This window comes from Ceratotherium simum, chromosome 3 (assembly GCF_057802395.1).
Source record: "Ceratotherium simum simum isolate JZ-2026a chromosome 3, ASM5780239v1, whole genome shotgun sequence".
In the NCBI taxonomy this organism is placed as follows: Eukaryota; Metazoa; Chordata; class Mammalia; order Perissodactyla; family Rhinocerotidae; genus Ceratotherium; species Ceratotherium simum.
Genome location: NC_141902.1, coordinates 70,402,652 through 70,415,337, shown reverse-complemented (window position 1 = coordinate 70,415,337; position 12,686 = coordinate 70,402,652). Strand labels below are relative to the sequence as shown.

Sequence of the window (12,686 nt, the reverse complement as noted above, 5' to 3'; positions counted from 1 at the left end):
GGGCACTTGTGGTCACTCATATGTTAGATACCCACTACTCTGGACTGCTCTCCCCTGCTCAATTGACAGAAAAATTGGATACTTGTTGGCAGTTCTGTTAAAAAGTTTAATGTTCGAATTACACATTAAATACAATCAAATGGGCAGCAGCAGTTGTATTAGGCATCAGGTCAGTTGGCGTGTGTGTGGTGTGGCAGTGTCTGGTAATGGAACGATAGGGTCGGCAGCGTCCACCGAGATGCCAGAGTAAGGCCGTTAGGTACGTTATAATTGTTGGCTTTCCCCGCAGCACACACTAGTAATAGGAGCCATCTTCCCCTTCCTCCCTCCCCAACACACAGCCTGCCGCCGGCTAGCCTGTTACATGAGCTAGCAGCCTGTTAAATCTACCTGGAACTAAGGCCAAAAACTGTCAGCCCTTAGTTCTGAAAGGAGAGCCGATCTCACTTGTCACCTGAACAAAGAGCAATACTTAAACAGAATTAAACTATGCACACGTGAAGCTTCTCGGAATTGTCAGCTGTTGTTGGCATAAGACCTGGCAAATGTAGACATCACTGCTGTATCCTGACCCGGAGACCTAACAGACTTGCCAGAAGTCCGTGCGCCCAGACTGAAGAGGACCTGGAACTCAGGAAAACACTTCGGAAGACCTGCCACCTTCAGTAGAAACTGGAAGGACAGCCCCTGGTTACTTTTTTTGCTCTTGGTAAAAGGAATCGATGATATCTTTGTACTTCTCCAGAACTATGAGCCGTTTCAGTTTCATTGTGGGACCTACAAGAGAAATTGGAAGAAATGAGTGAGGCCTAGGCTCTGAGAAATCTGAGAAGGTGCATGGTAAAGATCCAGACCCAATGAGGCACATAACTCTGGAGACAAATGAGTAGCCAGCCTCTAAGATGGCCCTCGGTGATCCCTGCTCCTGGCAGTCACCCCCTGGTGTAGTCCCCTTGCACCTTATACCAGGGCTGGTCTCAGTGGTCAGTAGAACACAGAGGAAGTTATGGTATGTCGCTTATGAGAGTGGTTATGAAAGATTGTACTTTCAGATATAAAGTGGTGTAAAAGCCACGTCCACCTTATCCTTGACCTGCACCCATTTCTGATCCTCAGTGCATTTTCTATTCTGTCCCTTGAATGAAAAATGATTCAAGCAATCAAAAAAAAAAAAAAAAAAAGACTACAATTTCTGTCTTGATCTGTCTCTCGAATCATTCTTTCTGGGGCAAGCTGGCTGCTAAGTTGTGAGGGCACAAATGCAGGCAGCCTATGGAGAGGTCCACTGGTAAAGAACTGAGGTCTCTGGCCAATAGCCAGTGAGGAATTGAGGTCTGCCCACAACCACATGATTGAGCAAGGCAGTTGACCCTCCGAGCTCCGGAGGACTGCCGCCCAGCCAACATTTCGACTGTCACCTCTTGAGAGACCCTGAGCCAGAACCACCCAGCTAAGCTGTCCTGGATTCCTGATCCACAGAAACATTAAGATAATAAGTGTTTATGTTTTTAAGATGTTAAATTTTGGAGTAATTTGTTACATAGCAATAGATAACTAATACACAACTCATCTCTGCATTTCAGTGAAAGTTCAACCAATGTTGGGTATTATGCTTCGATTGCTTGTGATGGGCTAGGGGAAAGCCCTAGCTGGGGAGGCCCGCTGCCACGGTCTGCATGAGAGGTCTTCCCAAATTCACTTTTCTTGGCTGGGGTCCCCCCTCTGAAGGTTGAAAGGGCCCTCATTTGAGGTCCTGGGTAGTTTAAAGTCCTTTTTGTGCTAACTCACACTTGGCTGTGTGACTGGAGACTTCAAAATCAAATTCATTTATATAAACTGCTTAGAGAAGACATCTTCTGTCTGGTTGACCTTGCATTCAACTTCTTAGCACCAGACAGCCAGATAAGCTGAAAGGCCTCTGATTGCAGCTCAGCATTACTGTGGACAGCTGCATCTGGGTTCAGCCTTGATGGGTTGGAGGGAATCTCACTGAAGAAGCCATTTCTACTTCCCCCTGTGCCATGAACACCCCAAGATGCTACAGCCAAGAGCAACTTCGTCCATCCAACTGAGGCCATACCCGAGGCGTTTTCTGGTTCTGTGGACTGTTATCCAAGAAGGCTTCATCCTTTTACCTGAACTGACTTTTCAGAAGGTGGTCTCACCCCCTAGAGCCAGGTGACTCCAGCCCAGACACTAATAGGGCCTTGGTGTCTGCCTAGTGGTCACTTTGTGATTTCAGGGGAAAATGGTCCCATAGTCAAAGCAAAGTTAAATGCTGTATGTTCAAATTAATAAGTTCCAGCACATATCTTATACATTTAGCAGGCTCTACACAACCACAAGCCCATGCACTGAGCAATCAGTGTCCTCCCAGGGGAAGGAGGTGGGTATCCTCTAAAGTGCTGACAGTGACCTTCTGCTTGCCATGGCTGCTTCCTAACAGGCACTTCCCAGGCTCTGTCATGGCCTCTGCCCTCCCACACAGTGCCTGGAATAGCGAAAACAAAAAAACCTACCCAACTCTCCGCCTGAAATGGAGAAGTCCCTCTCGAGAATGGCCCACTTCTGGATGTAGTAGGGTCGGGCAGCTGCATTCTTGTTGACCCTCTGTATCCCCTCTTCAATGGCCTGATACACGGCCTCATCCTTCCTCCCCACGATCTCAGGTACAGTGGTAGCTTTGCTGCCCACTCTCCGGCAGAACTCCACAGCTTGTTCGCTCAGATTATCAGTTGGGTCAGAGGTGTCTGGGTCCAGAGTACACTGAAAAGCCAGAGACCAGATCAGGACCGAGCCTTACTCCACAAGACGTAAGTCCTGGTCTTGGAGGGGGTCTTACTGCTGATGTCAAGGATATGGATCACTGTGAGCTGTTTCAAAGAGTCGGTTCTAGAATGAGTAGGATGCTACCCTGACTGTGTTGAGCCCCGTGGGGTGGTGGAAGGAGCAGTGGTCTGAGAGAAGATGTCAACCAATGAAGTCATAACCTAAAGCAGGGACCATAACTCCTGCCCCATCTACCATCCTGGGAGACTGAGTATCTGCTGAGGAGAATGAGGGCTGCAGCACTTTGTAAAGTGGACTGTACTGGAACATGTTAAGGATCATCACAGCAGCATATTATTAATTGTACCATTGGGGACAGAAGGAATTTCCACGTGCTACAGCTTTCCCTTAGTGCAGGCAGCACTGACTAGTTACTCCAGAATAAAGTCGTGAGATCCAGATGTGTCCTGGCTAAACATGGCTTTTGCCTGGGCCCGACCCACAGACTACCCATTAGCTGCTCCTCCAGAGCCAGAACCCCCAGACACACCTTCAAGGTGAGCAGCATGGACAGGAACTTCCTCTGGTCTCCGATCAGCATGGCGTTGCTGATGATGGGCAGCTCTGTCTTCACGGCTTCCTCGATGGGCAGAGGAGGAACATTCTCCCCACCGGCTGTGATGATTAATTCTGGGGAAGCAAGGCCAGGCCCCCGGCACAGGCTTTAATACAAGTGCCCCGGCTGATCCAAGACCCAAGCCTTGGCCATGGCTGGGGAGGCCAGAGCAGCAGGGATCTTTGTTGGAGACTAGGGGAGGCTCAGAGATGCCCCATCTCTGGCAGTCAAGAAGCAAAGCCCTCACAAGCACCTCACACCTGCTGGGGGATGGTGGCAGTTCCCAGAGGACAAACGCTCACCCAGGGCTCCCACTCCCCTGCTCATTACCCAAGACTCTGCCTGCTCACTCTTCTCATCCACCTCCCCCTTCTGCCAGACCCAGTTCCTCAGTGGACCTCTCAACTCACCCCGAATAACCATGTCATTCCCCTCCCTGCCTTTCCTTAATAACCACCACCCATCACTTATGAGGCACTCTCCATGTGCCAGGCACTGTGCAAAATACTCACCGTATAGTAACTCATTTAATCCTCACATTAGGCCTATAAAGAAGCAGGCATTCTCCCCACTCTCACCACTCTTATTCAACATAGTACTGGAGATTTTGGCCAGAGCAATTAGGCAAGAGAAAGGAATAAAAGGGATCCAAATAGGCAACAAAGAAGTGAAACTCTCATTATTTGCAGACGACATGATTTTATATATAGAAAACCCTAAAGAATCCATCGGAAAACTACTCGAAATAATCAACAACCACGGCAAAGTTGCAGGGTACAAAATCAACTTACAAAAATCAGTTGCATTTCTATACTCTAATAATGAACTAACGGAAAGAGAACTCATGCTGGTGGCCCGGGTTCAGATCCCGGGCGCACACCGATGCACCACTTGTCAGGCCATGCTGTGGTGGCATCCCATATAAAGTGGAGGAAGATGGGCACAGACATTAGCCCAGGGCCAGTCTTCCTCAGCAAAAAGAAGAGGATTGGCATGGATGTTAGCTCAGGGCTGATCATCCTCACCAAAAAAAAAAAAACAAAACAAAACTCAAAAAGATAATCCCATTTACAATCACAACAAAAAGAATGAAATATCTAGGAATAAATTTAACCAAGGAGGTGAAAGACCTATACAATGAAAACTATGACATTATTGAAAGAAATCGATGATGACATAAAGAAATGGAAAAATATCCCATGCACACAGATTGGAAGAATAAACATAAAAATGTTTATATTGCCCATATTACCTAAAGCAATCTACAGATTCAATGCAATCCCAATCAGAACCCCAATGACATTCTTCACAGAAATAGAACAAAGAATACTAATATTCACATGGGGCAACAAAAGACCCTGAATAGATAAGACAATCCTGAGAAAAAAGAACAAAGCGGGAGGCATCACAACCCCTGACTTCAAAATATACTACAAAGCTATAGTAATCAAAACAGCATGGTACTGGCACAAAAACAGACACATAGATCAATGGAACAGAATTGAAATCCCAGAAATAAAACCACACATCTACGGACAGCTAATCTTCGACAAAGGAGCTAAGAACATACAGTGGAGAAAGGAAAGTCTCTTCAATGAATGGTGTTGGGAAAACTGGACAGCCACATGCAAAACAATGAAAGTAGACCATCTTCTTTCGCCACACACAAAAATTAACTCAAAATAGATCAAAGACCTGAAGGTGAGACCTGAAACTATAAAACTCATGGAAGAAAATATAGGCAGTACACTATTTGATATCAGTCATAAAGGGATCTTTTTGAATTCCGTCTACTCAGACAAGGGAAACAGAGGAAAAAATAAACAAGTGGGACTTCGTCAGATTAAAGAGTTTCTACAAGGCAAGTGAAACCAGGATGAAAATGAATAGACGACCCACCAGCTGGGAGAAAATAGTTGCAAATCATATATTCCACAAGGGGTTAATCTCCATAATATATAGAGAACTCACACAACTGAACAATAAAAAAACAAAAAACCTGATCAAAAAAGGGGCAGAGGATATGAACAGATACTTTCCCAAGGAAGATATACAGATGGCCAATAGGCACATGAAAAGGTGTTCAACATCACTAATCATCAGGGAAATGCAAATCAAAACCACACTAAGATATCACCTTATACCCATTAGAATGGTTATAATCATCAAGATAAAAAACAACAAATGTTGGAGAGGTTGTGGAGAAACGGAACCCTAATTCACTGCTGGTGGGAATGCAAACTGGTCCAGCCACTGTGGAAAATAGTATGGAGAGTCCTCAAAAAATTAAAAATAGAAATATGTTATGATCCAGCTATCCCACTACTGGGTATCTACCCAATGAACCTGAAATCAACAATCCAAAGAAGCTTATGCACCCCTATGTTCATTGCAGCATTATTCACTATAGTCAAGAAGTGGAAGCAACCCAAATGTCCCCCGACTGATGATTGGATCAAGAAGTTGTGGTATATGTGTATAATGGAATACTACTCAGCCATAAAAAAAGACAAAATCGTCCCATTTGCAACAACATGGATGGACCTGGAGGATATTGTGTTAAGCGAAATAAGCCAGAGAGAGAAAGACAAACACTGCATGATTTCACTCATATGTGGAAGACAAACTAATGGACAGACAGAGAGAACTGTTTGGTGGTTACCAGGAGCAAGCAGGTTGGGGGGTTGGGCACAAGGGGTGAAGGGAGGCATTTATACGGTGACTGAAAAACAATAATGTACAACTAAAATTTCACAATGTTATAAACTATTAAGACATCAATAAAAAAAAAGAAGCAGGCATTCTCATTTTACAGTTGAGGAAACTGAGGCACAGAGAGGTTAACTAACTTGTCCAAGGTCACGTGGCAGAGCTAAGATTTAAGTGCAGTGCATTTCCAGAGCCCCTGCTCTTACCCACCCTGCTCTGGTCCCTCTCACCCTGCTTACACCTTTCCAACTGAATGCCCCCTCCCCTTCTCTCCATCTGCCCCACAGACTGCCTATTCTTCAAGGACCAGCTCAGTGGCCTCCTTCAGGAAGCCCTCTCCAACTCTTCCAGTCCACACTAACTCCTTTCTCTGAGCTTTTCTCATAGTGTCTGTCCACTCATCCACTGGTTCATTCTTTTATTCAAATATTTTTTGTCTCTGTGTGCAAGGCCAGGGACCAGGAACGCAATGCACTGGTCTTCTGTTCTCTGAATGATGGCTTACTTCCAGGCTAGATGGTAATAAATGGGCATTTAAATACACCTTGACTCATTTTAGCTACTAGATTGTACTCCTGTTCCCTGAGTTCTATCTAATTCAACAAAGATAAGTTGGTCACATTTCTGTGCATAAGTCCTGTGGTGACATCAGGCACCGAATAGAACGAGACAGCCCCTGGCTGCAAGGAACTCACAGTGCGGTGGGGCAGTGGATATTAAGCATGAATTGGGGCTTGACAGGCAGAGGGTGCACATATGCAGAAGCACACACGCCTTTAGGAAGCTGCAGGTAATACAAGGAGGCAAAGGCTGGAGAGGGAGCAGAGTCAATCACAGAGGCCTCCAATGCCACTGAGGAGCTGGCCTGCGCAGGTGGGAATCACTGAATGGCTAGGAATCAAAGTTTTAGGACACTCTGGTGACTGTGGTGAAGAGTGGTTATTAAGGGGGCGAGATGGCCAGAGAGGAAACCATGACAAAAGTCCAGACGATCAGGGTTTGTTTAGGGCAGCAGGAGTGGGGCAGAGAGGAAAAGATAGACCCTGGCAATGTGCGGCAAGGCAGAATCCAGCCTCTCACACATACACTCATCATTGTTCCCTCGTTCTTGTTCTTTTATCACCCCCCAATACTTACCAGCATCAATTACTATTACTAAATCATAAAAACCCTTAGAAAAATAAGTATAGAAAGGAACTTCCTTAATCTGATAAAGAATATCTACAAAAAATCCACATGAAACATACTTAATGATAAAATATCGAGAGCTTTCCCCTGAGATCAGGAACAAAATAAGAATGAGCACTATCACCACTTCTATTCACCATTGTTCTGGAGGTCGTAACCATTGCAATAATGCAAGAAAAAAAAGTTCATATGGAATGGAAGGGAAGAAATAAAACTCATTATTTGAAGACGATCTGATTCTGTCCATTGAAAATTTGAAAGAAGGTACAAACTACTAGAATTCATATCTGAACTCATCAAGGTCTTTTGACACACGGCCAACATGCAAAAAGCAATCCTATTTCTATATACCAGCAACAAACAAATAGAAAGCAAAAAATTTTAAACGATGCTATTTACAAAAGCATCAAAAAAATACTTAGGAGTAAATCTAAGGAAAGATGTACAAAAATCTCTACATTGAAAACTACAAAAATTGTTGAGAGAAAGACCTAAGCAAATGGAGAGACATACCATGTTTTTTTTTTTTTTTAAACCATCTGTTTCTTCCTGGGACCCTGATTAATACAATATGAGTTGCAAATATTTTTACCTAGTGTCATTTGTCTTTGCTCCTAGTGATTTGACTACATAGAAGTTTGTTTGTTTGTTTTGTTTTTAATGTAGTAAAATTTCACTAGTTACTTTTTGTGGCTCTTGTATTTTGAGTCATAGTTAGAAAGAACTTCCTCATTCCAGTGTTATAAAGGATTTCTCTAATGTTTTCTTCTAGCGGTTATATGGTTTCAATTCTTTATATGTAAATATTTTATCCTTTTTATTGCTAATGTAAATGGACTAATTTCTTCTATTATATCTTCTAAACCCGTTATTTGTACAAATGGAAGCTACTGATTCTCTACAAAATTCTCTTGGTTTTTCTATATACGTGATTTTACTACACATAAATAATGATAGCTTTAACTCCTCCTTTCTAATTTTTACAACTCTAATTTCTTTCCTTATAATTATATTGGCTGGTACTTCAAATACTGTTAAATAATAGTGGTGATAGTGGGCATCATTGTCTTGTTCCTTACTTTAGAGGGACTGAGTCTATGTTTCTTATGACTGATGCTGACTTTTGGTTTAGGAGTGATACATTTTATTACGTTAAGGAAGTATTCATCCATTTCTATTTTTTTTTTTTTTTGGTGAGGAAGATTAGCCTGAGCTAACATCTGTTGCCAATCCTCCTCTTTTTGCTGAGGAAGATTGGCCCTGGGCTAACATCCGTGCCCATCTTCCTCTACTTTATGTGGGATGCCACCACAGCATTGCTTGATAAGTGGTGTGTAGGTCCGCACCTGGGATCCAAACCTGTGAACCCCGGGCCGCCGAATTGGAGCTAGCGAACTTTACCGCTATGCCACCAGGCCAGCCCCCATTTTTATTTTTATTGAGTGCTTTTTCCCATGAATGGATATTAATTTTTGTCAAAATTAATCTCTTGGCACCCCCATGCAGCACTACAGTTTGGGCAGGGATCACCCAGGACCTCTCTGCCTTATGCGAGAGTACCGGCCAGGACTCACTGGCCTGCACACCCCGAGACCCAAACACCAGGACGTCCTGTCCCTCCCAAGGCTCAGGCCAAGCGCACCCAGACTCTGCCCTGAAAGCCGACCCTCTGTGGCCAGCAGAACCCGGGCTCGATTGCACGCCGGCCTGCGTGATATCCAGAAAGTTGTTTACCCACTCACTGACCTTCAGTTTCCCGTGGGAAACTGGGGCGGGGGTGTGGGATGGGGATGGGAGTGGGGGATTCCCACATGGATGCTTCGACATTACATCCGCTTGCTCATTCAAAGTCAGCAAAGCACCCTTTCCATGGAGGAGGCCTCAACTTACTTTCCTGGGAGAGCCAAAATTCTTCATGGGAAATTTCTTTGAAGTCTCATGTTTTATTTTAAATATTATGTCCAATTTGTGTTCTACTCTACATCATATCCGTGTTTGCATATAAAAATACACAATATTTATGCCCTCGAATCTTCTGGAAATACTTGCCTTGTTTCTCTAGGGAGTTTGAATGCCAGCTCCACTATTTACTAGCTGGGTGACCTTGGGCAAGTTACTTAACCTCTCTGGGTGTCCTCATTAATAACTGGGGGTAATAATAGTATCTGCCCCACAGGAGACAATAGTAAGTAAAATCAGGTCAGTCAAAGTGCGGGGCACTTAGTAAGGGCTCAGTAGTAGTAGTGAGTATAAATAGTGGTGGCAGTCTCATTCCTCCCGCCCCCCACTGCAGCCTCGAACCCGCCGGCGCTCACCTTTGAGACGCCCGGTGATGTAGAGGAAGCCGTCGGCATCCAGGTGTCCGGCGTCGCCCGTGTGTAGCCAGCCATCGGCATCTATGGCCTCACACGTCTTGTCCTCCATGTTCAGGTAGCCCATGAAGATGGTGCGGCCCCACAGGCAGATCTCGCCGATGCCCTCTGCATCCTGGTTCAGCAGCTTCACTCGGCAGCCTGGCACCACCTTGCCGGAGCTGGGGGTGGAGGGGCCAGGAGGGTAGTCAGAGGGAGCCGGTTCCTCCAAGCCCTGGATCAGCTCCCACCCAGGGGCCCTGGGGTCCCCAATCTCTCAGTCTTCACTGATGGCTAGAAGATGTCCCCTCCCAGGATATTTGTGTTTTAATAGGGGATTTAGAGCTGAGAGGTAGGCCAGATTACAAGTTTGTAGGTGAATGAATGAATGAATGAATGAGTAAAATCCTAATGGGACAACTTCAAGCCATGTGACAACTTCAAGCACGGCCTTCAAGCAGGCCGTGAGGGGAGGTATTGAAGCACAACAGATGATCCTTCAACTCACTGCCCAGAACTGACTGCCCTCTTTGCCCAGTGGAGGGCTGGCCCCGTCCCCCCGGCTGCCACCTCAAATGGAGCCTGGGCCATCAGCGATGCTGGGACACTCTAACATACCCCACCGTACTGGAGGGAGGGAACAAAGGGAAATTCCTCCATGAGAACCCTGTTCAGGGGGGCCCTGGGCTATAAGACTGTTTTGAACTACAGACCCGTGTGACACTGTGGCAGAGACCACATCCTTGAGACTGAGGCCTGGCCAAGGGACTTGGCCCAAGATGGAACTGTTGGCACTTGGGGACCCCACAGTCCAGAGGCCCAGGCTCTGGGTCCCCATCAGCAGGGCGTCACTGAGGGGTGTCAGCAAGGGCGTGTGGACATGTGTATGTGCTGCGATCCGGGCCACACCTGTAGAGCCGGTAGTTGTAGGGGCTGGACATGAAGTGGGGGCCTGAGGTCTCACTGAGGCCATAGCCTGCATATAAGCGGATGTTGAGGCCCAGGAAGAAGCGCTGGGTCTCCGCGGTCATGGGGGCTGCTCCATAGAAGTTCTTCTGACACCTGGCAAAGCCCAGTGCCTGGCGGACCTTGGCTAGCACCAGGTAATCTGCCAGTCTGGTTGTGAAGGGCTTCAGATCGCTGGTAGGAGAGCAAGAATGGTCCACAGAAGAAAACACACACACACTTGCGTTAAAAGGGTGGGTAAGCAGTGGGTACACACTGGCCTGGCCATTCCAGTTATCCGTTCTGATTGGTTAGCGCCAAGGCCAAACCATTGCTAAATATTTTTAATCTTGGCCTTGCCTATGAACATGCATGCACACATTGTGCATGTAGTTGTGTGCAAATATGTTGAGCCAGGAAATCAGACAAGCAGATTCAGTTGTGTATAGGTGCACAGGCAATAACCCAGATGCACGAAAGTTTGCACACACAGGAATACACATGTGCAGAGACTTAAAGTATATATGCATGGACACGCATGTACAAACGTGTATGATCCCATTTGAAGCCCATGAATGGGTCATTCATGCATATTCACTTTTCATGTCTGTGTCAATGAAGCTGTAGGTGCACAGACACAGGTACATGTCTCATGAGACGTGATACACTTTCACAGACACAGTAGTAATGAAAAATATTTCTAAATTGGAACAGGCCAGATTTATGCCATTGACCCTCCCACAGCACTGTGTGGGAATTTAAAAAGCAATCAAAAGGCTGTGGGGGAGAGACTCGAGTGGTTAGCAGGTTCCATCACTGTGGCCCCTTCTCTAGCCACCGCTACTGAGGTCAAGAGACTGTGTCAGGAGCTGTACCCAGAGGTGAATGCCACCTTGGAAGGAGCATGTCAGTCCTCCCACTCAGAACCCAAAGATGGGGTGACTGTCTCCTATGGGATCTGGGAAGAGGACAGGGGCTCCAGCCAAGCCATTGACGGGGCCTCTGCACAGGGATCCCCAGAGCTGACAGGCCAGTGGGGCCAGGACAAGCCTGGCCTATCAGATCCTTAGTTGTATACTGGGATTATGACCCAGCCCCGCTGCCTCCCCAGGCGTCCAGTCCCCCAGCCCTCTCTACCTCCAAGGGCAGGTGAGGTTCTGCTCCAAGGTCACCGACATGGCCCACAGCAGCATCTTGCGCCAGATGAAGCCAGACTGAGCTGCCACCTCCTGGATCCGCTCCATGATCTTCTCCCACACCCGAGGCACCCCCATGTGGGATGTGGGCTCCACCTCCCGCAGCGTGTTCACCAGGCTCCCCTGTTCACCGCCAGAGAGAGACAGGTCTGCTGGTTCAGGGCCAGCGGGGGCCAGGAGGACCCTAGCACCAAAGTCAGCGTGCACATACCTCACAGGCATCCTGCAAACAGATGCTCATACATGTGCATACACACATCTTCACACAACTTGTGTCACATACTGTTGGCTGCGACTCAACAGCCACCCCCTCACTGCCCTTCTTTGCTAACAGAACTCTGATGTTGTTCAGGTATCAGGGTGGCCAGATGCTTTGGAAGTACCTCAGTCCCCTCCCAGTCTGGGGGCAGTGAGTCTTTATTAGTCTCACTCAGACATGATAATCCCATTCCCCTAAGCAGCGGTTGGTCTAGGATTGAACATGTGACACCATTCGGGCCAACGAGATGCAGGGTGCAGGGAAGTCTGCTGGGGGCTTCTGGGACACTTCTCCTCATGGTTAAAATAAGGATCCAAAGAATAAGTGTAGTTTATGAGATTGGATGCAGGGCAGTGCTGTGGCCATCTGTGACCATCTTGTGACCTTACTCTGAGGATGGCCTATCCTTGATGGCATGGTGGACCCTCCGATCTACTCTGACTCCACTTTCCTTTACATAATATCATCCGTTTCCCTTCTTGTTTGGTCATTTGAGTCAGGCTGTGCTAATTGTAGCTGAAAGAATTCTGACTGGTAAGTGCACAGGGAACCTATGCACTCATGAATGAACACACAGGGCCCACAGACACGAGTATTCACTTGGGTATGCCCTTACACACATACGCGGGCACCTACACAGGCAGAGAGGCAGA

General features: G+C 46.6%; 1 protein-coding gene across 4 annotated transcripts in view; it reads right to left on the bottom strand.

Annotated features, from left to right (window-relative positions):
* Positions 1 to 89: 89 nt before the first annotated feature.
* The window catches only part of ACSBG1 (acyl-CoA synthetase bubblegum family member 1), a 57,036-nt gene continuing 44,439 nt past the window's right edge, over positions 90 to 12,686 (bottom strand). For all 4 annotated transcript variants that reach the window (XM_087428770.1, XM_004421871.3, XM_087428771.1 and 1 more), the window contains 6 exons: positions 11,716 to 11,897; positions 10,543 to 10,773; positions 9,598 to 9,815; positions 3,320 to 3,459; positions 2,520 to 2,766; positions 90 to 777 (listed from right to left, as the gene is read on the bottom strand). In XM_087428770.1, the coding sequence (XP_087284896.1) occupies positions 692 to 777; positions 2,520 to 2,766; positions 3,320 to 3,459; positions 9,598 to 9,815; positions 10,543 to 10,773; positions 11,716 to 11,897 (1,104 nt within the window). In that variant the 3' untranslated portion in view covers positions 90 to 691. The remainder of the gene's footprint in view (positions 778 to 2,519; positions 2,767 to 3,319; positions 3,460 to 9,597; positions 9,816 to 10,542; positions 10,774 to 11,715; positions 11,898 to 12,686) is intronic.